Below are 27,156 nucleotides of genomic sequence, written 5' to 3'. Positions count from 1 at the left end.
GCAGCGTTGAGTTTCTTTGGGTCGGCGGCCTGATCTGGGGGTAGATAATGGCCAAGGCTGGTGATTACGTTGATGAACCTTCCCATTGCTCAAAAGAAACACCATTCGACCTACATTACTTCCGGCCATCTCGAACTAAAGCGGGGCAATCTCAAGCCGGGAGATCCTTGAACACAGAGAGACGTGCTCTAGCTACAGACATACACACAAAGAGCAATGATTTGTAGAAGGTAACAGAAACGTTCGTTTAATTCACGCCTTGTAGAATCATTAAACACTTGGCTTGGCTTGAGTGCCTCAACCACGCCCTCTATGAAGTGCGGTTTATTGATATGGCAGTTCGTGATAGGATCATAGCATAACATGGCAAAATATAGTATATCGTGAATTCCACGGGGTTGTGGTTGCAGGAATCTGGACTTTTCTTTTGGAAGTAATTTTCCAGTATTGGGGAACTGGAAGGACCGGGAGGAGTAGGCTCGGCTTCTCAGGCAGAGCTACAGAGATGGTCGGAGGCAGAAAGGGGAGGGACAAACAAGTGTACCCGTTCATTATTGGTGCGGAGTCATGGGTTGAATGAGTTCTGGAGCATCAAAGGTGTAAACTGGCGGAGGATGAGAGAGGTGGCTAGGTAGGATGGATAGCCCCCGGAGGCGGGTGAAGAATGGAGGGCGGCATGGAAGAACGAGGTTCAGGTGGGGGATAGTCTTGTATAATACAAACTCAGACATTCATGCATCGGGCTCGGGGTATCACATAGAAGCAAAGAAAAGTGCAGACAATTGAAGAGAAAGAAGCTGTCCATCCGTCATTATTTATCAGCGAATCGTCGATCAAAATATCGCAAGACGCCCATGACGCTGGCAGCCTCGACTTCAAGGGCCGCTCGAGAGCCCGGGGGCGCAACCTCTTGGGGTTTTGGTAGGGTGTGAAGTTTGGGGAGCCAAGCGGAAATGTCGTCACTCGCTCGCGAGAAGTTCGGATGCCGGGAGAGGGTGGTGAAGGCATCGGCACAGGACAGGGTTAGGGAGGGCGTGTTGGAGCGACGCGAACTGGCAGTGGGTTGGGGAGGGTTGCCACCGCGGGACATGCAGCATCCGCCGTCGGCACCCTTACCGCCGCAGCAACCGGAGGAGGCAGCGCTGGCGGAGCGGGAGGCCGCCAGCGTCTTGCAAAAAAGGGTCCGCCGTGGATCGGACTGACATTGTGCGCATGTTCCCGGTCCGTTGGCACACGGATTTGTGGCCTGACTGATTGGAGGCAAGGTGACCTCGGACCTCACGTCGCCATCTGACGGAGGTGGTGTGAACTGAGAGAGGTTTTGGATGGGTGCCAGCCGATTGTTCTCAAATGAGTTTCTTCGACGCTCTTCCTCTTGAGCTGCCATCTCTGCGCAGATGCAAGGGGTTCCATCCTGGCAGAATCCGCAGGGGTCTACGGCGGGGGAGGAGACGGAGGTACTAGGGTCGTCCTGAATAGTATGAGGTGCAGCAAATCGCTTTGTAAAGTCAATCTCCATCTCTTCCGGCTCCGGTTTGATTTCGGGATCGGGTCGCGTCAAGCTTGGGCTGCCCGGCCGCTTGCCCAATGAAGACCGAGTCTCAACACCGGGAATGGAGAAAGCATCTTCAATGCACTGACAGTGCACAGAGGAACAGTCTCCGCAACCCAGCGGGACCTCCTCCCGCGGCTCCTCTACTACAGTGGTAGATCCGCCAGTGGGCAACCCGCGATCACTTGCAATCCGATCTTCAGCAGGATTCCTTGCAGCAATCCGGGTCAGAGGAGCTTTGTCAGAGCTCTTATCGGTGGTGAGTGTCGTACGGAACTCTCGCACCAGTGTCTCCTTGGCGCTCCGTTCAACAGAAACTTCTTTTTCCAAGGCATGGCATCGGTCGCGCCACCAAGCCATCTCACTTCGGCATTGCTCTACTTCGCTGGAGAGGCTCGTGATCTGATCCTTGAAGGCGGCAATGTGAATTTCGTGCTCATCCTCTATCTTTTTGATGTGATCCTCAAGCTCATTGACGCGGGCGGCTCGACGTTCGCGGAAGGCTCTCTGAGCGGCTCGATTCTGAGCCTTGCGTTTGGTAGGTGGTGTATCTGTAGCGGGTTTGCGACCAGGCTTGGGGCGAGGAGGAATTACCCATTCCTTAGACGTGACGGAGCCGGGGGTGCCGGGACCAGGAGACGGTGAAATGGCTGGCTTGGCAGCCAGTGCGGGAGCCAGCGGCGCTGGACCCGGACCCGGGGCTATCGAGGGCACAACGTTTGGACTGGCCATGATAGTAGAAAATAATCCTCGATTATGTTAGAGGAGAAAGCCTGTGGGATGATTAGTTGGCATATCATGGAAATTGAAAATGGGAGGAGTGGGTAGTATTGAAGGAGAGGAGAGGAAAAGAGTCGGTGTTTTCGGAGAAGGAAAGGGAAGAGTAGGTGAGTTAGGCGGGGAGGGACACAACGGACTAACAAAAGGGAAGGCGGTGGTGGAAGTACTTAAGAAGTTGATGAGTGGTGGTGTCACTGGATCGCATCGGCCGGAAGAGCGGAAGTGCGCCCCTTCAGCCGGTAAGCGAGACAACGGGATTGATTTGCTGGGCTGCAACCCGAAGAATTCCAGGATTTTGGGGATCGGCCTCGAATAGATAGGTAGAAGGAAGGGAACTGGGTTAGGGAAGGATTAAAGGAGAAAGAGAGGAGAGGAGAGGAGAGGAGAGGGGAGAGAAGGGAAGGGAAGGGAAGGGAAGAAAAGCAGGTCAACGTAGAGAGAGAAGAGCGACCGAGGAAGAAGAAGAATGAAGGAAAGGACCGAAGAAAAATGAATGATCGGATCAGATTAGATTATCGTGCGGTTTCACCGACTTCGGAGTGGTGAGTGGATCCTCATTCGTCCGTCCCGTGGTAGTCTGCGGGTTATCAATCAATAACTCCCACCCGCCTTGGGGTTTAGGGTATGATGATTACTAGGAAATACCTCTGGCCTCGGATTTCTCAGTAGGGCTGATCCAGATGTCCTCTACTACGGAGTAGACACAGAATCATCATCATTGCGAGGTTATTTGTACTGTATCATACATATATGACATGTCGCCGTCTCTACAACCTAGTTCCCCCCTTCGATGCACGCTCCTTTGCAAGAGTCATGACCATCATGGCTCGTGGATTATCCATGGTAGAAAAAGATTCTCCACCTTCTGCTCCTGCCTAGCACTACCCATGTGGATACTTGAGCCTTTTTCGCCTTGGCTGTAAGTCTTGTTGGTCAATGGTTGCACTAGAGTTCAATCCGCGGTCAGCGCGGACACTCGGCATGGATGCAGAGACATGACTGATCCTTCTGCCTCCCCAAGTATTTAGCATCAGGGAAGGAGCAAAATCAAAACCCATGCTTGCCATTTGGGGCACGAGCTCTGACACATAAGAACGCTAGACTACGGCGTAGCACCCGAGCTGGTGGCCGCAAGCAGTTGGAGCCCAGGTTACTCCATTCATGATGGGCGGATTGATTATCCACAAGTGGCACAGAGACGAGGGACTGATGATTCTGTTAGTAATAGAGCTCGCAAGGTCTCCCTTGAGGAGTAAAAGGAAAGCAAAAAAAATAAGATTGAAACGTGTCGGCAGGACTTTTCCCTCCGTCGCCTGATCTTATCTGATCCCACCTTTCCTCTTTCGCGAGGCCCAAGCAATCCATGTCGTAATGTGAAGATCGCTCTTGCGAGATGCTTTCTCTTGGATGTACTCCGTAAAAGGGTCAGCCGAGAGAAGGAACTGAGGGTCGACAGAAAAATTCTTCTTATCAATCGAATTTAAAAGCCCTCGCGTGCGTGTAATGCCGAAGAACGGAAGGACGAAGGCGACCGCGGGCCGATCTCTGATCGGCTTCCATTTACTACGGAGTACGGTGTAACTACGGAATACGCAAGCTCTCTCTCTTCAAAGCCCGATTCAAGAAGTATTGTGAGTCATTTAAGATCCCCGATTCTCGCTTGCTCAAGTCGTTGCAATCATGTCCCTGGTCCGAGAATGCTCCTACTGGAGGTTGATCGTCGCTTGCGTGTGGAATTGATTTCATTTGCACATTACAGTATACAGTACTAGTAAGTCACACATCATCATTCTTAGTACAAGAGAAAATCAAAGCCCATCAAGATGTCTTTATCCTGTCCCTCGGAGCACTACAGCTCAACCAGAGTAGGGGCTCCTTCGGCCGGGGGGGATGAATACTTGGTCGCGACAAACGCTTTCTGGATTCCCCCTTCGCGACTATTAAACAACTCATACACTTTAGACATGTCCTCTAGCCGCACCCGATGCGTGACCATGTCCAAGGGGTTGATCTCTCCTTTGCGGATGAGCTCCAGGAGATGTTTCCAGTATCGGTGCACGGGAGCTTGACCGTTGCCGATCAAACGGACACCGGTCTGCATCAAAGCACCGATATTGAAATGGTTGGTCTAACCCATTAATCAGCAACGTGTGTCCTTGGAAGGTTCTTTTGTGGCGAGACTCACAAAGCCAGTATACACTCCGGTAACGCCAATGCGTCCAAAGGGTCGTACTGAGGTGATCATCTCGTTAAGCATCTCCGAGGTGTCAGTCTCCATTCCCAGGAGAACCTCAAAGTAGTGCGCCCATCCCTTGGCGAATTCTCCCGAAGCACACTCTAGGGCCACATCCGGCCCACCAGGAACCATCTTCTTCAGTTGAGAGGTAACGGATTCGCCACGAGGCAGCTTAGTGAAGTCGAGCGTTTCCACCTTGGGCAATTTACTCTTGATGAAATCCAAGCGCCATGCCGCGTCGCCTCCATCAATGACGATCACTCGACTGGCCCCCTGCTGGAAACTGAAGGTGGCCACCATCTGGCCAATCGGTCCTGCACCCCAAATGGCGACTACGTCGCCCTTGTCGACGCCTGTGTCCACCACACAGTGATAGGATGTGGCGAGGACGTCAGAAAGGTACAAGCCCTTCTCATCAGGGACATCATCGGGAAGTGCGAGCAGGTTCTGGTCGCCATAGGGCACACGAACATACTCGGCTTGCCCTCCCGCAAAGCCACCTGTAAAGTGGCTATAACCGAACATGCCTATAAGAAGCTTGGTCAGCACGCTGTTCTTCTTCAGTTACGCGGAGAAACTGTTGAACTGATCTGAATAGTACTTACCTGCAGTTCGCTTCCCGTACATGGCATTGGCGATGGTGTTTTCGTTCGTTCGTTCACAAACCGAGGTCAGCTCTTTCTTGCAGTTTCTGCATTCGCCGCACGAGATGGGGAAAGATGCGACGACGCGATCGCCGACCTTGACATTCTTTGCTCCTGGTCCAACGCTCTCAACCACTCCACAGAACTCGTGTCCAAGCACATCGCCTTTCTCAAGCTGAGGAATGACACCTGCAGTACATCTTGTCAGAACTGACTAGCCAGCAGACCGGCGACTAGGATATACCGTGATAGAGGTGAAGATCGCTTCCACAGATTGTGCTGCCAGTAACCTTGACAATCACATCACCTTCATCAATCACTCTTGGCTTGGGCATTTCCACTTTAAGGCCGCGCGTCAGAGAACGGAACATTTACAGGCTTTCCGCTCTGGGGGAGCCTATGACCTACCAACTTCGACGTTGTTCTTGCCCTGCCAGGTAGTGGCCTTGATCTTTTCGCCAGTCTCCTGCCCGCTCTCTCCCTTGGCATAATTGCTCACATCGGTGGTGATGGTAGCATTGCCACTGTGCCCGACCACCTTCTCGACGATGTTAGCAGCCTGGGTTGCTGCCATTGTTGTTGATGAGCTGTAGTGAGTTCGAATCTGTATACAATGTAGGTGATACAAGTAAAAATCCTGGGGGTGAGTATGTGTAGACAGTAACTACAGGAGTCCCGGGCGTCATGGTGCGACATCATGTTGAGCCTTTTAATACGTTGTACAAGCCGAGGATGCCTTGCCGCCATATGGCTGACATCACAGTGAGGTCGTTTTCTATTTCCATTTCCTTTGAACCCGGTTCCATGGGATTAATGCCAGAGAGTAACTATAGTCAATGAAGTAAGGATTACCTAGTAAGTTAAACGTTAGTATTCTCTCTATCCGTCATATCTCGAGTCCACTTGGGGGTAATCCAGGGTCTTCCCCGTACACATTAGTCAGTCAACTACGGAGTAGTCAAAGACTGTCACGTCAAATCCATTGAGAATCCGCGAAGGTGAAAGAAAGAAACTGCCGTGACGTCATGACTCACCATCTTCTCCGCACAATTCCTCAATAAAGAAATGGACTGACCCGAAATGACACATCTAGCAATGCATGCAGAAGATGTATTGTCTGGATTGTCCTGATTGTCTGCATTATCTGGAGACACACACACGCACACACACACAAATGGGAAAGCGGTTGGTTGTCTTGGTCCTGGGTTCTCCCCCCACATTGTCTGACCTCGGAACAAATCAACCACAACATTATTCGAATATCCACAATACACACCAACCATGGGACGATTTGGCAGTTTTTTGGACCGCGTTCAGCAGCATGTCAAAGAGAAATATAGCCACCATGCTTCTCCTCAATCCTACAGCCATCCTTCCGGTCAGCAAATGAGCCCGTGGCTCGCCCAAGAGCTCGTTCCTGCTTATTCTTCAGGTTAGTTGTCTACTAGTATGTGTGCTACTGGGGTGGTACAGATGAGGTGCTCCCATCACAAAGGAATAAAAAATGCGTACTGACTGGTTACTCAATTCCGCTGCTACTAGTAACAAGGCCTTTGGTCGCCAGGAATGGACCACAGACGGTCTTCGCCCATTTCATTGTGAGAGAATAGTGATGTACTATACATAAATCTCCTCACAGCTTTAACTGTACTCCAGGTGGGATGTGCCGCGGCCATGACTCCGGAACAATGGGAGTCGGACATAATCGAAGCAAGGCGGTGTCATATCGATGGCTTCGCACTCAACATCGCCCCCCAGGATTCTTACACCGATCACGTACTGGAGAATGCTTATAATGCTGCTGAAAGGGTGGGAGGCTTCACTCTACTCCTGTCCTTCGATTATGGCTCAGGAGGCCCATGGCCAGTAGACCGTGTGATCCACTACATCAACACCTTCCGAGACCGTAGCGCCCAGTATTTTTACCAAGGAAGGCCGTTAGTTTCCACCTTTGTAGGTGTCTCGAACGCAGCAGATTGGGTCGACATCAAGCGTGCTACCAACTGCTTCTTTATTCCCAGCTGGCCCGACTGTGGCCCTGCCGCGATCACCAGCCATCTCGACATCATCGATGGTGCTTTCAGTTGGGATGCCTGGCCCGTGGGTGCCGAGCAGAAGAACACTGCTAGTGACGAACATTGGATGCAGTCCCTGGCCGGGAGACCGTACATGATGCCTGTTTCCCCGTGGTTCTATACGAATTTGCCTCAGTGGAATAAGAATTGGTTGTGGCGCGGCGACGATCTCTGGCACTATCGCTGGGAGCAAGTCGTGAAACTGCAGCCAGCCTTCATTCAGGCAAGCGAAACTCATCGGAACTCTCTCATTGTTCGGCGACTAATTGCATTCATCACAGATCATCAGTTGGAACGATTACGGCGAGTCACACTACATAGGGCCTGTTCATGAGGCCGGGGTACCCGAAGGGGCAGGCCGCTATTGTTTCGGCCATCCTCACGACGCATGGAGAGTGCTCCTCCCCTATTACATTGACGCCTACCGGAATGGTGGGGTAGTTGACTCCAACCAACCTCGACATCACTTGTCCTTTGCAGATAAGATTGTGTACTGGTATCGGACGAACCCCAGTCATGCCGGTAGTGCCAATGGGACTACGGGCAACAACCTGGGCGTGGGTCAAGAGGAATTGCCGCCGGGGGTTGTATCGCAGGATAAAGTGTTTGTCAGTGTGATTGTGGGGACCCCAAGCGAGATCCGTATCCAGATTGGGGGTGGAACGCCTCATGTCGTACAAGCCGGGGGGGCTGGCGTCCATCACTGGTCGGTTCCATTCGACGGAGAAACAGGAACAGTGAAGATCTGGATTGTACGCGAGCAGCAGGTGATGGCGTCGGCGACTGGACCGGCCATCACAGAACAATGCCAGGATGGCAACGTAAATTGGAATTGTTATGTGGGCTCAAGCGATTAGATGGGTGGATCTGACGATATCGCTTATCGTAAGAGCTGTTTTCAGATAAGAAGCTCTTAGTGCAGTGGAGAGAGGATGATAGATATAGACAGGATAATGGCGTGAATCGACTATCCTCAATATGAGGGGCTTTAGACTAAAAATGTTGGGTGATTCGTGCGAAAGGTGTATCCTGTCTCTTGAGGTATGGGGGTAAGGTTTCATTCTGATCGTGTAGAGTAGATATCGACGAAGTTGGAGAAGAAAGAAGATCTCCGCAATCGGGCAGACTGACTTCCCCAGCTGACCACCGGAGCTCCGCCTTCCCTCCGCCTTCCCTCCGTCTCTCCCTCCCTCTGTCTGTGTCTCTTCCTCTCCCTCTCTCTTCATATCCATCGCTCTCACAATTCCATCCCCTACTTGCAAGTGTTCTTTCCCTTCAGCTCAGCCCTTGTTCATTTTCCTTACGTCTTTCCTGTCTTTTGAAGAATTACTCGGCACACAATGGCCAAGAAGAGCTTCATTGAGCTTCGAGAAGCCGCCTTGGCCCATCGTCCAGCCTCCCAGACCGGGCCGCTCCCCGACCATGTCTATTCCACGCAAGCAACCACGGTATCAGCCTCTTCTTCCGCTTCTTTTGATCCAGCCGTATATTCCAAGCCCTACTGTGATTTCATGACCGCCAATCCGACCATCTTCCATGCCGTTGACGCCTTCACCGCCCAGCTCGAAAGCAAAGGGTACAAGCGCCTGCACGAGCGCGAATCCTGGACGAACAAGCTCGTGCGTGGCGGGAAATACTACTGCACTCGGAATTCGAGCGCCTTCATCTCCTTCTCTGTTGGCAAGGAGTACAAGAGCGGAAATGGCGTTGCGATTGTGGCTGGACACATCGACGCCCTCACCGCCAAGCTGAAGCCGGTGTCGAAGCTGCCTACGAAAGCTGGGTTCGTGCAGCTCGGCGTGGCGCCGTACGCAGGAGCCCTAAACGAAACGTGGTGGGATCGAGATCTATCGATCGGCGGGCGAGTTCTTGTACGCAGCCCCAGTAGTGGCAAGATCGAGTCCAAGCTCGTGAAGCTCGACTGGCCCATCGCGCGCATTCCTACTTTGGCACCGCACTTCGGCGCCCCGAGCCAGGGCCCCTTCAACAAAGAGACTCAAATGGTCCCTATTATCGGCGTCGATAACTCGGATCTCTTCTCTACCTCCTCCAATACCCCTTCCGCCTTCCAACCCGGTAGCTTCGCGGCGACGCAGCCTGAGAAACTCGTCCAGGTCATCTCGCGCGAACTTCAGATCAAAGACCCCAACACGATCGTCTCCTGGGAACTGGAGCTCTACGACAGTCAACCGGCCCAGCTTGGCGGCTTGGAGAAAGACCTAATCTTTGCGGGTCGCATCGATGACAAACTCTGCTGCTACGCGGCGCAGGAGGCCCTTCTCGCTTCGCCAGACACCACCTCACCGGCTTCAATCAAGATGGTTGGTATGTTCGATGATGAGGAAATTGGCAGTCTTCTGCGCCAGGGTGCGCGGTCCAACTTCATGTCCAGCATTATCGAGCGCATCACCGAAGCTTTCGCCGGCTCCCCGTCTTCTTTTGGTCCCAACCTCCTTTCGCAGACCGTCGCCAACAGCTTCCTCGTCTCCTCCGACGTCATTCACGCCGTCAACCCCAACTTTTTGAACGTCTACCTTGAGAACCATGCCCCGCGTCTCAATGTGGGTGTCGCCGTGTCCGCCGACTCCAATGGCCACATGACTACCGACAGCGTCAGTCACGGCTTCATGAAGCGTGTTGCCGACAAGTGCGGCTCCACTCTCCAGGTCTTCCAGATCCGTAATGATTCCCGCAGCGGCGGGACAATCGGCCCCATGACCAGTGCCCGCATCGGTATGCGCGCGATCGACATGGGAATACCCCAGCTCAGTATGCACAGTATCCGGGCTACCACGGGCAGTCTGGACCCTGGTCTGGGGGTCAAATTATTCAAGGGTTTCTTTGATTACTTCGAGGAAGTGGATGCGGAGTTTGCGGCCTTTTAGATTTAGATGAGGAGATGGGTCGAGATGGTTCTTAGATGTGTGTGGTGAAATTTGCCAGTTTTGGTTAGAAGAGCATTCGTCTCAGCTTGTCCAAATTAGAGAATCTTGTCAGAGAGTTGCAGGGTGAAGAGGTGTAAAGCATAACACAGTAAGCAAACATTGCTTGCTTCACTAGTCACAAGAAAAGGGATGAATAGCATAGATCTGGTCGCGGTCACTTGTGTCAACAATCAACCTCATAATGCGTGTGGCTCGAGTGAAGCTGAGCAGACAAAAACTCCACTCGTCTGCCACTAGTACCACCAATCTCCCTAAAGATGGATGTGCGCTGCTAGACACGGTTAGGAGGATTGGAAAGCTCAACCAGCGGCTCGGTGCAGAAATTGATATCTACAGTAAACCCCGGAAGTTGAACTGGATCAGGAGTGGGACTTGGATTACAACAGGACGACTTGGGGTATGATCACGAACTGAAGTGATGCGAAACTTTCGCACTTACTCTACTAGCCATGTGACGCGCGACTCGACCCACTGCACTGCCATCGGGTCGGTAGGCCGAGACGGAGTACTCGTAGTCAATGGCAGCATATGGTCGTTCTTTCAGAACTGAAGTCACAGGCATGGATGGATGGGTCTCGTGTTCATTATCGTCATGATTTGTGAAAGTCATAAGTACTGGGTAAGAACATATATTAGAGAAAGAAAAGAATATACTATATGTTAGGAAATAGATGAAGGAAAGAAGTTGCGCCAAAGAATGCCAGATATCAGGGGTGTGGCAAAACAAGGATTTAATAAGGCGCTTGAAGAGAGCTGAGGGCTTAGCGGGGGTGGTGTAGCATTCCCTTTCTATATATTTTGAAACATCATGACGAAGTGCTAGATCTGTTGTTGTCTTCCCCTTTCGTCCTCCATGAAGAAGCACACAATCTCCTACTACTAAGCCAAGAGATTGCCCGCCCTGGGCGGTGACAACGACGACGACCTATCTCCTCGTTGCTCCTCTCGAGTAAAAGCCTCTTTCAGGTCACCGGCCGGGTGGGTTTCGCGGACCATGAGTTTACCCTGGCCGTTGACGTCGTTGCCAGGAACCAGGGTCAGGTATCGATCAGCGTCGCCGGCGCAGTGGGCGTACTCAAGGTCGTCGAGGTGGGTGGTGATGGTGGTTGTCACCGTGGCGCCGGTGCCGTTCCAGTAGGTTGGCGCTTGTTCGCCGGACAAGGGCGACGTGCCGTAGGCCTGGCGACCGCCGCTTAGGGTGGAGAGTAGGTGGGGCAGGATCCGTGAGATAAGAGGGCGGAGAGTTGGCAGACAGGCGCAGATGATTCCTGTGTTGCATTCGATGGCAGACCAGGAGGCTGCGCCGACGTTGTCGTCTGATAGTTGTTTGTGGCGTGTGGTTAGGGATGGAACTCTCTCTGCAGGGACGATGTATGATTGACTTACAGGTGGGATCGGAGGAATCCGCGATCTTCTTCAACGCTACCAAGCGGCAAATGCTGGTGACACATACACTAGGTTCCGGTTGTTAGTGTAAATTCATGGCCAGGCTCTTTGAAGATATCTGGCTTACAATCCACCTATTGCGAAGATCGAGATCAGCGCGATCTTCTGTTTCTTAGGCAGCTCAAGAGCTATCAGCGCTGGGACAGGAATGATCAAAATGACCAGGTCGGTGCTAATATGCATCGATGCGTTCGAGAACCAGAGACCTTCCGAGCTCAGACAGAATCCAGCGATAGATGGATCCCAGAATTTGGCAACGGGGACACAGTTCAGAAAAGCACTCAAAACAGCCCAGGTTCCATAAGTAGCCAGCACACTAATCATGAGCCAACAGATGCGGCGCATACGTCTTGTGGGGAATACACGGAAGTACTGCATGAGAATCGAGGCCTTGGCGCAGAGTAAGGCGGCGTTGTAGAATGGAATGGTAAGCCAGAAGGCCTAGAATCATAAGTCGATAGTTAGTACTATAGGTCGATAGGGTGATCCTGAACAATTTTCATACCTTCATTTGTCTCTCGAGGATAAGCGGCGGAATGTCTGCCTGACGCATTCCCATTCCATTCAGAGCCTCCACGATGAACAAAGCCATGAAGACAAATGATAATACCTGAATGATTGTCAGTCGACGCTTGCCACATTCAGACATACATGAGGGCCACAGGAATATAAGTACCAACGCAATCAGAATCATCCAGTCATTGGGCTCCATGCGATTCATCAGAGTTTTTCGAGTATAGATGCGAGCGCTGACAAATATCGTTGCCAGCGTGGTGAAGACAACACTGACAGATAGTGCTTGAGCTCCTCGAGAGGACATATACGATCCATCGGCTTCATGCTCGGAGCGACTGACAAGGGAAAGATAGGTTTCCATCATTGTTGCGTTCGGAACTGCCGTTCCATCAATCTGTCGGTGGCGGCCTTTCCAGGGTGAACGATGGCTCAAGGAAACAACAGTCTCGGTGTCGTTGGTCTGAGGAATTCATACATATAAAGCCTGGGGCCTAACTGACCCCGATTAGTGGTGAAGCACAGTATGGCATCTCACAGTGAGGGCAAGTGCTCACAGGGGAAGGAGGAGATGGTAAGGTTATAAGCGATTCTGGTCCGGCGGACCCATTAACGGTCAGAGTGTCGAGATGCAACACAGACCGACAGCATTATACCCGTGAGGACTATCGCTAGACTCAAGCTTTCTCCGGATGTGCGTCAAACGCTAGGACATCCTGAGAATCTTAGAGAAGGGGAAGGCAGAAAAAGCAAGCAAGGGAGAGGGCAATCAAGCAAATGTTGGAGAAAAGCCACACTAAACTTTTAGTTCGATATATACGGAGTAGTGCTCAGTGGCGAGGCCCTTGACTTCCTAGGCATGCTCCTCTTGAGTGCTAGGAGCGGAATATATGTTTGCCCTTCTGTGTGATATCGGCCAGTTTGAGTGCGACGCAGTCCGCACTGAGGGTGGATGCACAGCAGAGGACCAAGCACCAGTTCCAGCCTTCTGGTGTCACTAATAATGACAGTATCCACTGTCTTATGGATACCAAAACCCCCGAGCCAGTCAATGAAGACAAGAAGTGGAGCAGCGCGATAGATCGACGATATATCCCAAAACTCTCCTCCCTGTGGTTGGGCGCAAATGGGGATTGGTCTATGCATATGGTTTGATGTTTGCATAATCCATACGCACAGGGCGTATGAGATACAGTATGCGTACTTTGAACAGGTCTCGTAAGGACCTTTGACCCAGCCTGAAGAGCTCCTGGTACCATTTGTGCAGTACTCGGTTTCATCAGTGCACCCAGGATTGGTAAAGGGATGACAGATGCAGGCTGATCGTGGGTCTAAAATGCGTGTCTACCTTCCTGACACTGGAGCGGAGCTGTCAGTCCCCTTTCCCCCCGGCGCAGAGCCCAGGAGGGCTGCAGCAGGGATTATCTTCGGTCACCTTCCCAACGTCCAACACTTTCCCCTAGGATTGGGAGCCTCCATCTTTTCACCCTAGCAAGGCCAATTCTGGCTTTTGTCGTACAATTCAGGGACCAGATCTCTGTTCAGCATAGGAGCCAGAGAGTAAGGGATACGGTACGAGTGACCTCGAATTTTCCCTTGGAAGAGGAGAAGCGGGTAAAGTGGAGTAACTTCATAATCCCATTATACCTCGACACTTCCTTTTGGGGGGACGGCGATCTGTCATTTCCCTCTTCTCTGGGTCTGCACGGAGACAGGAGACATGGAATAACGGACCTGCAGGGAAGGGGAACAAAGTACCGAGCAATGGGTGCCCAGGTCTGGTTGCCGTGTAGGTCAAGTGCAACCCCTCTTGACTTGACGTGAAAAGTATGCATGTTAAGAGACTGTGGTTGATTGATTGATTAATTGCGTCGACTGATGGGGGTATCATTGGCCTGAAACGCCGATGGTAAATAAAGAACAGTGATAGATCACATCCGCTAATGCAGCGCAAGCCTTTTAGTCAGGGAAAGAGCCAAACAACGCTAATGATAATAATACCACTCACCTTCAGGTGGCTTCGAATAACTCACTTCCTTCCATCGCCATTGTTGGGCTTCGACACTAGCTGATTGCTGGAGAGACAACTCGATTGGCCATAAACATACTTGTTTAAGGAGAACAAGCATGTTGCTATGTTTTCCTTTTCGCAGGGGCCATCACAGCTGGACCTGCAGCCATAGTCTCAATCAAACCGCGCCAATTCACTGATCGGTGCCTCCTTCTCCTGGATTGGCCAGAAAGGTGATCTTAGCCGACATCGAACGCCACGCCTGTTGGTATTGGAGCATTCAAACTCTGTCCGTCGATAGTCAGATCGATGGGATATCAATGTTTGCATTTGGGCGATACGATGGGCTCTAAGCACATTGAGGTGCTCGAAAGAATATAGCAAGGCACAGGGACCAAGCTTGCCCTTGAATTCGACGACTACTTCTTACACCAAGTAATCATTCTGACTGGGTTGCATATCTACTCCGTACTCAAGCCGATTCGTGTTCGAGTTGACGTGAAGCAGCACCATGCAACAATCGTCGTGGGGTTGATGGTGGTAGGCGTCGCCTCGTTCTGGAAATTCCAGGTAAATCGGCATGATTCAGGCATCGAGAAGTGAAAACCCAGGCGGACACGTGAAGACTCCATTGCCATGTGATAAGGTCGTGCTGGTCAATTTCCTCACCGTATTGCGATCAAGCCCGGCCCAGCAGCTCGGCCTTCCAAGGCGAGTTAGAAGATCCCTCTCCTGGGGCATTCGCATCTTGTTCTGCATGAGGCCGTTGGGCTTTAGACCGACTGCGCATTACCTCAGGCCGACTAGAAGTGGGAACTATAAGGAAGGCTTGCATAATGTGTCTAGATTCTCAGTAGTCCCGACCAAATACCAATGTTCTCGTAGCTGTCAGCGCACCAGTTGCCATGTTGTCTCAGTCACCCTGCAGTCTATCATGGAAACCTGCATTAGCACAGCATACTCAATAGCAGACAAACAGGGCCCCCGTTGCAGGAACTCCGTCCGCCCTTCCAGCTCGCTACCCACTGTAACACTCATCTGCACCTTGGTCCAGATCATGACCGCGGCGGTCGCAGGAAGGGTACTTTTGATATCAACGCGTCATGCAGATTTGTTCGGACCATGTCGATTTCCATTAACCAGAACGTTCAAGTTACGAGCCATCCAGTCCCTTACTCGATCGGAGAACTCCGCGCGAAAGCGAGCTACGTTCGGTGTGCAATTGTCGTGATCCTGAACTTAGGACCTCGTGTGGGTTCTGGCTCCGAGGCAAGAAACCTCTTTTTATTTTTATGTACTCCGTAGCGTGTTGCGAAAATGAGTTTTCCTGCTTCATGCGACCAGGCCACCAGGTGACAATTCCTCGGAGCTGTCTTAGTGACAAGTCGAGCATCTGAACAAATTGACCTGTCATGGCCATGTGATTTGGAATCGATCCAGCTGCATAACTGGGAACTGGGGAGGTTTCGGTGGCGGATATGATGCGTCTATATCCCAGTGTGCCAATATACCTCAGACAAATGACAGGGGTTGAGCTCTAAATAAGATACGTATGGGTAATTCCGAGTGAGTAGAATGCTCCTCTGAAGTGTTTGAGGAGCAAAGAATAGCGAGAGGCAGTACTTCGTACTTCGTATACTTCGTATAGAGTACTCCGTACTCCGTAGTTGACTTGGAGAAGCCAAGGAAGAACGACGATAAGATAAGGATAAGCGGCGCACAGACCCCGGCGGGAAAATCCCCTCGCATTCATTTTCTATCTCCGACAACAACACCTATTTTTTATTTTTTTACGGTGACAGCCAAAGAGAGCCCGCGCAATTGGTAACGATCTATTGACAAGACTCTATTCTTACCCCTCAAGATATAGACACAAGTCCCTGACTATATCTGCCGTCATCATGGCGGACGTAAGCGCCACTATGACCACCCCTCCCAAACCTGTTCACACGATCGTGCTCGATGCCGGCCCAATCCTCAAGAATACCCCGCCGCTTTCTACGCTACTCGCCCAAAGCGAAGAACTTGTCATCACCCCCTCCGTTGTGAGCGAAATTCGGGATCCTGCTGCCCGTCAGCGTGTTGAGACTCTTTACTTGCCTTTTCTGAAGCAACGCACCCCGAGTCCCAAGAGTGTCGCGGTGATCAGCGAGTTCGCTCGCAAGACTGGTGACCGGGCTGTGCTCAGTCGAACCGATCTGGAAGTTATCGCTCTCGCCTACGAAGTCGAATGCGAGCGGAACGGCGGCGATTGGAGACTTCGTAGTGTGCCGGGCCAGAAGCAGGTTAATGGCAAGCCTCCCGCTTCTGTTGCACAGGAGCCTAAATCCGACCAAGAGGCCGACAAACCTGCGGAGGAAAAGATTAAGGAGACCACCGAGAAGAAGGAAACAGAGGCGAGCGCAAAGAACACCGATGTCGATGGTGTCGCAGAGGGACTGAAGGATGCAAAGCTGGCGGATCAGAATGATGCCGAGAAGGAACCCGAGCCGGATGTCGTGGTGGCAGAAGAGGGTGAGTACCCGGCGGAAGTTGAGGAGGACGGCTCCGACGACAACGATGACGATGATGACGGCTGGATCACGCCTTCAAATTTGAAGAAGCGGCAGGCCCGCGATGAAGCTAGTTCTGTGTCGGCGGCCCCCGAGCCCAAGATCATGCAAGTTGCGACCATGACCACTGATTTTGCGGTATGTACTTTGCCGGAATACCGACTCTCCGTGCTGATCGTCCCACATAGTGCCAAAATGTTCTTCTCCAGATGAACCTGAATCTCCTCTCAACCACCACCCTTCAGCGTATCCGCCATTTGAAGTCATTCATCAAGCGCTGCCACGCGTGCTTTTCCACTACCAAGGACATGAACAAACAATTCTGCCCGCGCTGTGGTAAAGATACTCTCACTCGGGTGTCTTGCACGACCAACTCAAATGGACAGTTTACCATGCATCTAAAAAAGAATATGCAGTGGAACAACCGAGGGAACGTCTTCAGCGTTCCCAAGCCCGTCCATGGCAGCGCCAACGGAAAGTGGAAGGGTGGCGGTGGAAAGGGTGGTTGGGGTACGGAGCTGATCTTTGCGGAGGATCAGAAAGAATACAGTCGCGCCACTGCGGAGCAGAATCGCAGAATGCGCAAGGAGCATGACCTTATGGACGAGGACTATTTGCCCAGCATCCTGAGTGGCGAGCGTAATAGACACAGCCGTGTCCGCGTTGGAGCTGGCAGGAATGTCAACTCCAAGAGGCGGTAGGTAAGGCTGCATGTGCCTGAACCATTTATCGTGTTTTGTTTTCTTCTTTCGCTTCAGTACTGCATTGAAAAGGATTGGCGTCAGGTAAAAGTCTGATTGACCCTTTGGCTGTTCTTTGAGGGTCATGATAACTACGGAATTATGATAGTGATTGATTTTCGATGACTTGGATAGACATACTATACCAACGTGCATTACGCATTGAGCATTCATGGAACAAGTTGCTTTCCATTAGTATATGGTAGATTAAAACAGAGCTAGATCACCACTAATGGGCATCAAAGATGACAATTCTTTTACATATGTGATATAGATCGGACACCGCACAAACTGGAACGATAAAGGAAAGGGTTTCATCATCCATTCAAAGACCATTGATAACACCATTCGCCAATAAATGATTCAAAAGCGCCATGTGTAGTGTGCCTTAAGCGACTACTATCTCAGCGTCTTGCTTTCTACAGCTGAGCGGCCTCCTTCTCTGTATGAAGAGGTTAGGTAAGATCGTGCATCTGTGGCTATAAGGAGAACTTGTACCAGGCTGTTGAGTGAGAAGCAAACCATATCTCTTCTTGAGGGTGACACGGTGTCTGTACGGAGGACAAGATGTCAGCAACAATCGGTCTTCATGGCAGATTCAGATATTAAACGCACCTGGAGTACTTGTCATCGGGAGAGAATCTAGCAGGGTGGGCTGACTTGGTGGTACGGCCATCGAGGACCTTCTTCAAGGTGTAGATCCTCTTGCCATCCTCGCCGAGAGTGTACTGATGCGCCTATTAGTTTCCCTGCTTGGTAGAGTGTCTTGTGGTGCACATGACGACTTGTGCAAAACATACCATAAGATGCATCCTGGAGTACAACAGTTAGCACAACATTCGCGACGGCAATCTTGAATACTCGAGAAACGTACTTGATTGAGTGATAGAAAGTGGCTATCGAGTTCTAAAAGAAAGGAGAAACGAATGTCGTCGCGCGGTCAACGTCAATTGCAGGAATCAATCTTCAACAGCTCCGAGCCGTAGGAAATTTTTGGCGCCGCAGAAAAAAGCACGGACTTGTTTCACCGCCCGGGGAAACTAGCTGAGTCATCTGTCGCAACCCCCATTTAAGCCTCTTCAAGCGAGTTTGTGCCGGAAATATTTTCTTCTTCTTCTGCCTCTTGTCTGAGGGTCGACTGTCGACTTTTGTCCTGTCTACACAACACGATCCTCGCAATGCGGATAGTGAGCATAGGATTTTGATTGTGATGCTGATGCGCATCGACTATATCATTTCCATCTTGTGTAGTTCTCGCGCAGACAATCAGCCCAGATCTTAGGGAAGATTTCGGGTAAGCTCTAGCTTGCAAACAGCTTTGGTCCATCTTGCAGGAGGTGGTGCAGGATTCTATTCATCTTCTTCGGTGATGATAACATACCTAAAGCTTAGACAATGGCAACTTTGATTTCTTCGCTGTTGTCGATGAAGGCTTTATTTTGACTACAACGGTATCTGAGAAGAAAATGAATAGCATCTGGGGGCACTCTTCAACTGGTTGAGGATCATGGCTATTCCATAATCGTAAATGAAGAGTTGCCTGCTGACTCTTCATCAGTAGTTAGATCAGATCTATCGAGACCTTTCAATCAATCTAAATACAAACAAAATGGCTACTTCATCTTCTCCCAGTCCTAAGTCTCCTGATGCTAGCTCTGTCCCTGCCAGTCTCAAGACCGAGACTTCTCCCAAAAATGCATCGCCTGCTCGTCGTTCGCGGCCACCGCGGCCCAATCACAGGCATATTCATCGCTTTCCCTTTCCCGTTGACGTCCATCCTTTGCCGCCTCTGATCCCTCATAATCCACTGTCGATCGTCAGCGTGTTGCTGTCCTACCTGACATACCTCATTGCGCCACCTCAGCAGCATGTATACTCGGCTTATTTTGACTCCGCGACATCCTCCGTCCATGTTACGGACCCGAAGGCCATTCGCGCTCTATGGGAGATGGGATTCTTCGGCAAGGGCAGTCTCAGTCGGAGTGAACCGAGCTGGGTGGAGCGGGAGAAGAAGCGGCGTGGATTGCTCGGTGGCACGACTAGTGAGGAAGTCACCCGGCAACGCCGCACAGAACGTCGCGAATTGAAGATGGATCGAGCCCGCATGGAGAAGCTAATCATTCAGGAACGACTGAAGGCTGAGGCAGCCGCCAGGCAAGGCGCCGACTCTACTGTCGAGCAGCCGTCTCAATCGCCGTCGGCAGATGTTTCGACAGAGAAATTTTCACTTAGAAAAGCCAAAGAGGCGAGGCTATTAGATGTGCAGCGCGCTGTTCAACAAGACGGCGAGGTGAACTTTCCCGACACTTCAGAAAAGCAAACTTTGAATGGTAGCGGCAAGACCGTTCGGTTTTCCCCGGTAGTGCAGGCCAAGGAATTCACCTCCGATTCGGCAATCCTGCAGCTCCCAGAGGTGATAGCAGAGGAAGACAAGGCTGGCCCGGAAGAGAGGCCAACCGTGGAGAACGAGGAGCATCTTCACCTGTCGAATGAGGAAGCCTTCTTTCTCGTGTATGGACTCGGTGCACTGACAATCCTGGACGACACACGCAGAAATATCATTCCGACTTCGGCTTTACTCCCGTTGCTCTGTCATCATAGCAAATTTCCTCCCAGGGATTCGTCCTCGGAGCTAAACCCCGACGACACTTTCTTGATCTCTTACGTCGTTTACCATCATTTTCGGTCTCTAGGATGGGTGGTGAGATCCGGCGTGAAGTTTGGAGTAGATTACCTTCTCTACAATCGTGGTCCAGTCTTCTCCCATGCCGAATTTGCGATAGTAGTCATTCCATCCTATGTTGACCAATACTGGAAAGAGACAGAAGAACGCCGGACGCACTGCGCAACACGAGTATCGCGTAGCTGGTGGTGGCTGCATTGCGTCAATCGCGTTCAGGCGCAAGTGAAGAAGAGCCTGGTGGTATGCTATGTGGAGGTACCGCCTCCGGTGTCGTACGATCTGGACGTACCAATAGAGACTGACATTGGAAGACTGCTTTCACAGTATCAGGTTCGAGAGATGGTTGTGCGCAGATGGGTACCCAACCGGACTCGTGATTGAGCCTGTGTCCCTCTCGACTGATAACTATCATTCTTATAAGACGGTGCATTGATTTCTTGTTCGAGCTCATACTCCATGACACCTCTACCCTTACCTGACATAATGTGAATGTGTATGATTTCTCAATGTGATAAAATAAAGACTGTCTTTGACATTGTCACATACTCCGTACTCCGCAATGTAATTCCAGTATAGTCTAGACCCAGAGCGGTAATATTGCAATGTACTTATCACGTGATATACGCGTCTCGCGTTCTGTGGTTCCGAAGGGCAGTGAGTGATTGGGAAAGTCCTTGACATCTTTCCAGGTCATTTGAGTAGCCTCGGTGCAACCTCCCTTATTTTGGGCTATGGGGGAAATGCTCTATCATTCCCTGAGAAGTCCAGACTTTACGGAGTGATAAAGAACATGGAGACCCAAGAAGACAGCATCGACATCGCGAGGCTGCAACGCGTTGCCTTGGGCCAGGTGAGTGATCCTCTCGGTAATGGCGGCGTCTTCGACAGGGTCTTCTACATTGAACTAACCTGATTGATATTTGGGTGAATTTACCAGGTATTTGTTCAGTCCCAAGTTTCGGTGGCCGATTTTGGAATGGTTGATCAAGTGAAGTGTCCTCAAAAACCCCATCAGCACCTGCCCAAGGACGCAGGAGAAGGTGCTCAGAAATCTCCCGACCCTGTGTCGGCGACTTCGGCATCAACTCAAGCACAGCACGACGCTAGTGATGGATCGTCCAAGTTGTCTAGTTATGGAACTCGCCCCAGCGGCCGCGCGGTGATTGAGCTGGGAAAGCTAGGCTCTGCAGAAACACTTCCTGCGGATACCCAGGTGATCTCTCAGCGGGTTTATGATGAGCTCCTTCGCAAAAACCGGGAAGAAGGAGCTGTCATTGGTCATGACAGTCATTATGGTGATCAAGCTACGCTTATGACCTTGCATGAAGGTGACAGCGGTCATATCGACCTCTTGGCTGGTTATGAGAATGTCCATACAGAAATGATTAACATTGATGATGATGAAGGTGGAAGCAGTTCCAAACTTGGGGAGTCATCACCCGCACATTATCAATCAAATCCATTTCCTGAATCGCAGCGATTCGTGATGAAGACCCCTGCAGCTGCGATCAAGTGCGCTCATTCGGACGGCCTTGCCACGATTTCGCCCACCGTCTCACGAAATCCACTTGCCACGGAGATCGGATCCAGTGGTGGAATCATGGCTCTAAGCCAGGTGTTCAGGGCCACCCAGGCACCATCCTCTCCGTTGGTCAATCGTCAACAGCACGGTGATATCGCATCGGACCGGCCTTCCCCAAATATTCCGATTCAAAAGCATCCGCTTGCGCCGAATCTATCTTCTCCATTCGAGCGTATGGCAGCGACCTTCCCGCGGGATTCCTCAGCACACAAGCTCAACTATATTTCCATGCAGGAGTCCCAGACCAATCGCGAAAGGCTATTGACTGAGAGAATGACACGTTCAGCGGACCATATGTTCCCTAGTGATCACAGTGAGGACGAATTTGATAAGGAGCCTAGCTTCGTCGAACGCGTGAGGCGTCAGCGCTCAATAGACGAGGAGGCGAAGGCTCAATTCGCTGTTGTTACGGCACCTGCACGGTCTGACCGTGGCCGGAGCAGACAACTCAGCAAGGGACCGTCGTCGCCCCAAGGCGATCTAGGTCCGCAAGTCTGGAACGACGGATGTGCTGCGGAGAATGATGTCGTCGAGCGGAGAACCGCCGCAGACCCTATCATCCTGCAGCCGGGGGGCTTGAGCGAAGACGAGACCGAACAAGAACAGGAAGACCATCGGGTCCAGTCTATCCCACCATCCGCGGAGCATATCTCTATGACAGAGGAGGACAAAGAAAATTGTCTCGATGTATCAGCAACTCCTATTCCCCCCGCCACTAGTGCACATGATCGTCTTTCTCAGGCTCTTGCCTTCGATGGTACTTCATCCCCAGCCCACGGAAGCACAGAGAAGCAAACACTTCAGTCACAACATCTAGCTCGCAACATGGCACGTTTAGGAGAGCCACCCGATCTGGGCACCTTGTCACAAATATCGGTCATTAAAGACTCTCAGCGCTCTCCCAAATCGAGAGACGCCGACGCCGAAGCCCCAAAAAACCGCAGCCGAAGAACCTCACGCTGTCCAGACTCTCAGGTCCAGATCGAGCCTACATCGGACATTGAAAGAATGATTTCCTCGCCTACGAAGCAAGCTCGCATGTTATCTTCACCGCCTGCGGGATCACGACATACCACGCTATCGTCTGAGCTGTATGAAGCCCAGGGCATCGATGCTGACGAATCGAAGCCCGGCAGCCCTCAGCGTTCTCCCACCCCAGAAGCTACGCAGGCGTCAGCAGCAATCGTGATAGATTCCAGCAACACGATCTCTCAGCAGCCCGGAGTCGTGGGTGACAAACTTCCGGCCTTTGATCTTCAGGGTAAATCGTCGTCGATGCCATCTCGCGTCGCTGAGACCCCTATCCCCCCTATAGACTTTGCGGACGTGGTACCAACAACAAGCATCCCAGAAACAAGTCCCAGTCGGCTGACAAACCAAGAATGGCCCAACGACATGAACGATAATGAAATTCCAGACCAAGAGGATGACGATTTGCCGCCTCGTTGCCATGCCACACATGAACGAGCGTCGCATTCGCGTCATGCCGCTTTGAACAGCCCCTCGCCCTCAAAACCATTTTCAACACCTATGTCTAGAATACTCTCGAGTCCAAGTGGAAGACAACGTAGGGCTCTAACAGAGATTGCTGCCGATGCCTCACCGCAAGGAGGAACTGGCCCTTTCAACCTAGATATTAGCATAATGTCAGCCGACGACCTGGAGTTCAAAGAGGCTGTTGGCATGTCTCCCGGCCCGCCCAGAAAGAGACGCCGAGGCAACAACGGGCAAAGTGCAATTGCTTCTGATCCCGTATTGCCAGGGACTCCTCGTCTTGCCAGTCGTCTTGAACCTCCTCAAGTGGGCCAGCAGCATCCTATTGAATCTATGACACCAGGCGTGTCTACGATGCCTACGGACATGCAACAAAATGCACTGCAGGAACACCTGCAGCGCAAGGCAGATAAGGCTTACCAGAGACGATCAAGGCCTCCTCGGAGGGCAGAAAGCGTGTGGGATATGGACGATTCTCCTCCACGAACTGTTCTTACGCGTAAAGACCGGTCCCGGTTCTTCTCTCGCTCCCGATTCTTGAGTCGACAAAGGACTGAAGAGACAGAACCACGCAACACGCTGAGCAAAGGGCAGCCGGGAATCGTGCACCAACGCTTAGCGATCAGTCCTGTGCCCGAGGAACCACGCAGTGATATAACGATTCAAGTTCCTCTTGAGACATCTACCGTAGGGAGTCCTGCTATGGAGGATTCACCCGCTGTCGACCACACCATGCCATCTCTGGTTGAAAAAGTCCCAATTGCAATTAATCAAGTCTTTGCTCCTTGGAGTGGAACAAAGCGTGCTTACTACCCAGCAACGTGCTTTGGCAAGCCATTCGGGACATCGCAGTCTCGGTATCGGGTAAAGTTTGAAGATAGTGCACCTGTGGATATTCCAATGGGAGCTGTCAAGAGGCTGGAGCTACGTCTTGGCGATGCTGTTAAAGTGGATATGCCGAACGTGCCCAAGGTCACCCATGTTATTAGGAGCTTTGTTCGTAAGCTGAGCACAGAAGAGATAGAACATGGTGCTGCAAAAGGTGTGATTCCCATGACGGATATCTATGGCCATTCAGCCGTGGTGGTAGGCCCAAAGCAGCGCAAGAGTCTTCCTTCTGCCGGTCTGGCCGTGGCTGATAACCTCATTGAGGTCCCGATATCAAGGATCTACCTAGATACGATTCTGTGGAATCAGCTCAAAGATCGCTCCTTTACCTACATGTCCGAACCGGTGTGTTCCGAACACGGTGCTCCAACACCGTCGGAGAGACTCTCCACGCCAATCTCCTCCCCCAGCGCACGCCTTTCACGCAGTATCCGCTTCTCAAATGGCTTGTTCGCTGGAATGGTTTTCGCTGTCTCATTCGGCGACAATAACAACGCCAAGACGCGCGTTGTGAAAATGATACTCGAAAACGACGGCCGCATCCTAGAAGATGGATTCAACGAGCTTTTTGATCACCCGCTGAACGTTCCCGCTGCTACTCCAACCAAGCAGCCACTCACTGAAACAGGCGCACGGCGTGATCTTCTCCAACTCAGCAGCGGCGCCGCAGACGTGGGCTTTGCCTGCCTCATCGCAGACAAACATTCTCGCCGATCAAAGTATATGCAGGCTCTAGCCCTCAACCTCCCTTGCCTTTCAGATCGCTGGATTGAAGACTGCGTCGCACGAGGGCAGATTGTCGACTGGGAAATATACCTCCTTCCCGCCGGTGAATCAACATACCTCAACGGAGCCACCAAGTCTCGAATTCTGACGCCTTACCCAGCTACCGAGGCACGACTGTCTGAAACCATCGCAGGTCGACCTAACCTCTTGAATGGGCAGTCCGTGCTCCTAGTCACTGGACGCAGCGGTCGCATCGACGAGGAACGACGCAAGGCGTACTTATTCCTGACCTATGCTCTGGGAGCATCGCGCATTGAGCGTGTCTCTGACCTGAAGTCTGCCCGCGCCATCCTCAGCGCTCAGAGCAAGGACGAGCAACCTGGGAAGCGCAGTTGGGACTGGATTTACATTGATGATGATGATAAAGCATCTGCGAAAGCAATGGCTTTGAGCACATCCGGCTCGTCCGGCACTGGTCCGCGGAAGCGGAAGCGAACGAAGCTGATGGAGTCGGTGACCGGCGATAATTTGGGGCTGAGCACCAATGTCCGAATTGTGGGAAATGAGTTTGTCTGCCAGAGTTTGATTCTGGGCCGACTGTTCGATCAGTAGTCGAAGCTGCCCGGTGGCATGTGTTTGGTTAGGTATGGCTTCCAACTACGTTGGCTGCTCGCAGGTCACGAGGGAGATATGGGGAGTTGCGAACTTGATTTGGCGCATATGGGGGGTCTCTCTTTTTTTCCCTTTAGAGCTTGTGATTCAATTTCTCTCTGGGTGATGATGGAAGTCTTAAGCGCATATACCCTTCTTGTGAACTTTAGCTGCGCAATGTACTATGTCGAGGAGCCAAATGGTAATACTAATGACTATTCATCTAGAATCAATTCAACCAGTGTTCTAGTTGCACAAATGGGCAGAAGCAGAAACATGTTGGAAACATCTTATAATACATGAAATATGAGAGATGGAAAAGCAAATACCCGAAGTAAACCCCATAACTGTACGCAAATGCCAGAGACGAGAAGACACAGACAAAAAGATATTACTGCATGCAAGGACCGAGTATCACATCACGGACGTAAATCGAGCAAGGCAGCTGAGCGAGCAAAAGGCGAAAGGACCCAGAAGCCCCGACCAACCGGCTGAAGGTCGATCGAACCCGGGTTCCCAGAGCCGACGGCACTGGATTCATACCGTTCATTTCTTGCCTTTCTTCGTGCTCTTCCGGTTCTTCAAGCTCTTCATCTGGGCCCAGCGTTCAGTGCGAGCCACTCTCTTTCGCCACGCCAGCCAGCGGTTCTTAGGACGATGCGCCTGGGCAGTAATTCCGGCCTTCTCCGCAACTCGACCAATCTGCCAGTTCGCCTCACGGTACATGTAGCCGGGGCGGAGCTGCAGTCCCGCATTCATCGCCGCCGCGGGCACAGCGCCGACCGTCGTCCCCTCCGCCGTGACCTCAGCCACCAAGTCGGACTGCTGCTTCTGGTTGATGGCCAGGTCGGCGGGATCGAACCGCACGGCGACCTTACCGAGCCGGCGGCGGGTTGGCGCGTTCCGCGGCGTGGGCAGCTTGCCGTCCTTGTCAAAAGCGACGCCGATGTATTTGCGGTCCGGGTGCCGCTCCGGGTCGCGGTAGTACCTCACGTAGCCGGACTGGGTGGTGTAGATGGTGTGGTCCCGGCCCATGGCGCAGTTCTCGCCGGGAAACCACTTCGTCCCCCGCTGCCGGAAGATGATGCATCCTGGAACCACATACTCGCCGGCGGCACGCTTCGCGCCGAGACGTTTGCCGGCCGGATCGCGCGAGTGTCGGTTCGCGGCACCTTGGGAGGCGTGGGAGGCGTGACGAACTTGCTGCCGGGTGAAAAGGTTGAGAAGAGAAGTAGTGGTAGGAGGAAGAAGGCGGGTGGTGTTGGTTCGTAGTAACGTCGTGGAGGAGGAAGAGGGGGTAGTGGTTGTGACGGCGGAGGAGAGGATCGAGGTAGAGTAGGAGGCAACGCGGACAGTAGAGGGCGCAATGGCTCGTTCTAGAGCCCTAAAGGGTGCTAGAATTCCATGGGGCCGGAACATTGCGTGTGATATTCGAAGGGAGACGATCAGCTCCTTTGCATGGAGAACTGAGGGAATTGAAGCTATCCAAACTGCTGGCTTCCCTTTTTTTTGCGGGATGAGAAAAGGGCTTGGCGTGATTGGGAAGTCACGTGTGCGCCGGGAAGGGCCAACTGGCCGTCTAGATCTATACGAATCTATCGAGAGATCACAATTGCACTCTTGACTTCCCGCTTGCAG

The 27,156-nt window shown here is 51.9% G+C and overlaps 10 protein-coding genes across 10 annotated transcripts; 5 read left to right on the top strand and 5 right to left on the bottom strand.

The window, feature by feature from the left end:
* Positions 1-681: 681 nt before the first annotated feature.
* On the bottom strand, positions 682-2,769 carry hapX (bZIP transcription factor HapX). Its single transcript, XM_025570460.1, has 2 exons — positions 2,500-2,769; positions 682-2,325 (listed from the first exon to the last, which is right to left on the bottom strand). Exon 2 carries the CDS (start codon positions 2,282-2,284, stop codon positions 812-814), a length of 1,473 nt encoding a protein of 490 aa, XP_025428732.1. The 5' UTR covers positions 2,285-2,325; positions 2,500-2,769; the 3' UTR covers positions 682-811.
* Positions 2,770-4,062: 1,293 nt separating this feature from the next.
* BP01DRAFT_359210 (zinc-dependent alcohol dehydrogenase) lies at positions 4,063-5,883 on the bottom strand. Its single transcript, XM_025575624.1, has 5 exons — positions 5,621-5,883; positions 5,457-5,552; positions 5,174-5,401; positions 4,518-5,095; positions 4,063-4,460 (listed from the first exon to the last, which is right to left on the bottom strand). The coding sequence occupies exons 1-5, from the start codon at positions 5,784-5,786 to the stop codon at positions 4,182-4,184; spliced, it is 1,347 nt and encodes a 448-aa protein (XP_025428731.1). The 5' UTR covers positions 5,787-5,883; the 3' UTR covers positions 4,063-4,181.
* An 897-nt stretch (positions 5,884-6,780) lies between these two features.
* Positions 6,781-8,282, top strand: BP01DRAFT_359209 (glycoside hydrolase family 71 protein). Its single transcript, XM_025575623.1, has 3 exons — positions 6,781-6,810; positions 6,869-7,510; positions 7,569-8,282. Exons 2-3 carry the CDS (start codon positions 6,887-6,889, stop codon positions 8,142-8,144), a joined length of 1,200 nt encoding a protein of 399 aa, XP_025428730.1. The 5' UTR covers positions 6,781-6,810; positions 6,869-6,886; the 3' UTR covers positions 8,145-8,282.
* Positions 8,283-8,491: 209 nt separating this feature from the next.
* On the top strand, positions 8,492-10,355 carry BP01DRAFT_359208 (M18 family aminopeptidase). Its single transcript, XM_025575622.1, has one exon. It carries the CDS (start codon positions 8,628-8,630, stop codon positions 10,170-10,172), a length of 1,545 nt encoding a protein of 514 aa, XP_025428729.1. The 5' UTR covers positions 8,492-8,627; the 3' UTR covers positions 10,173-10,355.
* Positions 10,356-10,979: 624 nt separating this feature from the next.
* Positions 10,980-12,722, bottom strand: BP01DRAFT_359207 (uncharacterized protein). The gene is made up of 5 exons (XM_025575621.1): positions 12,355-12,722; positions 12,184-12,288; positions 11,746-12,119; positions 11,619-11,686; positions 10,980-11,548 (listed from the first exon to the last, which is right to left on the bottom strand). Exons 1-5 carry the CDS (start codon positions 12,556-12,558, stop codon positions 11,112-11,114), a joined length of 1,188 nt encoding a protein of 395 aa, XP_025428728.1. The 5' UTR covers positions 12,559-12,722; the 3' UTR covers positions 10,980-11,111.
* Positions 12,723-15,980: 3,258 nt separating this feature from the next.
* Positions 15,981-17,668, top strand: BP01DRAFT_394002 (rRNA-binding endoribonuclease). The gene is made up of 2 exons (XM_025578287.1): positions 15,981-16,892; positions 16,943-17,668. Exons 1-2 carry the CDS (start codon positions 16,104-16,106, stop codon positions 17,453-17,455), a joined length of 1,302 nt encoding a protein of 433 aa, XP_025428727.1. The 5' UTR covers positions 15,981-16,103; the 3' UTR covers positions 17,456-17,668.
* Positions 17,669-17,993: 325 nt separating this feature from the next.
* On the bottom strand, positions 17,994-18,225 carry BP01DRAFT_263601 (H/ACA ribonucleoprotein complex subunit NOP10; the record flags this gene model as incomplete). Its single annotated transcript, XM_025571329.1, has 2 exons — positions 17,994-18,045; positions 18,110-18,225. Coding segments are annotated over 2 exons (168 nt in total), but the record flags the coding sequence as incomplete, so codon positions are not given.
* Positions 18,226-18,300: 75 nt separating this feature from the next.
* Positions 18,301-20,657, top strand: sen2 (tRNA splicing endonuclease subunit SEN2; the record flags this gene model as incomplete). The annotated part of the gene is made up of 2 exons (XM_025579276.1): positions 18,301-18,320; positions 19,127-20,657. 2 exons carry the CDS (start codon positions 18,301-18,303, stop codon positions 20,556-20,558), a joined length of 1,452 nt encoding a protein of 483 aa, XP_025428725.1. The 3' UTR covers positions 20,559-20,657.
* Positions 20,658-20,875: 218 nt separating this feature from the next.
* Positions 20,876-25,652, top strand: BP01DRAFT_404455 (chromatin-binding protein RAD9). The gene is made up of 2 exons (XM_025578709.1): positions 20,876-21,027; positions 21,115-25,652. Exons 1-2 carry the CDS (start codon positions 20,968-20,970, stop codon positions 25,477-25,479), a joined length of 4,425 nt encoding a protein of 1,474 aa, XP_025428724.1. The 5' UTR covers positions 20,876-20,967; the 3' UTR covers positions 25,480-25,652.
* A 77-nt stretch (positions 25,653-25,729) lies between these two features.
* On the bottom strand, positions 25,730-26,999 carry BP01DRAFT_359201 (mitochondrial 54S ribosomal protein bL27m). Its single transcript, XM_025575620.1, has one exon. The coding sequence runs from the start codon at positions 26,935-26,937 to the stop codon at positions 26,065-26,067; it is 873 nt and encodes a 290-aa protein (XP_025428723.1). The 5' UTR covers positions 26,938-26,999; the 3' UTR covers positions 25,730-26,064.
* Between the last annotated feature and the right edge of the window lie 157 nt (positions 27,000-27,156).

Source organism: Aspergillus saccharolyticus, assembly GCF_003184585.1.
Source record: "Aspergillus saccharolyticus JOP 1030-1 unplaced genomic scaffold BP01scaffold_32, whole genome shotgun sequence".
NCBI lineage: Eukaryota > Fungi > Ascomycota > Eurotiomycetes > Eurotiales > Aspergillaceae > Aspergillus > Aspergillus saccharolyticus.
Note: the sequence above shows the minus strand (reverse complement) of the source record. Positions and strands in the feature narration are given on the sequence as shown.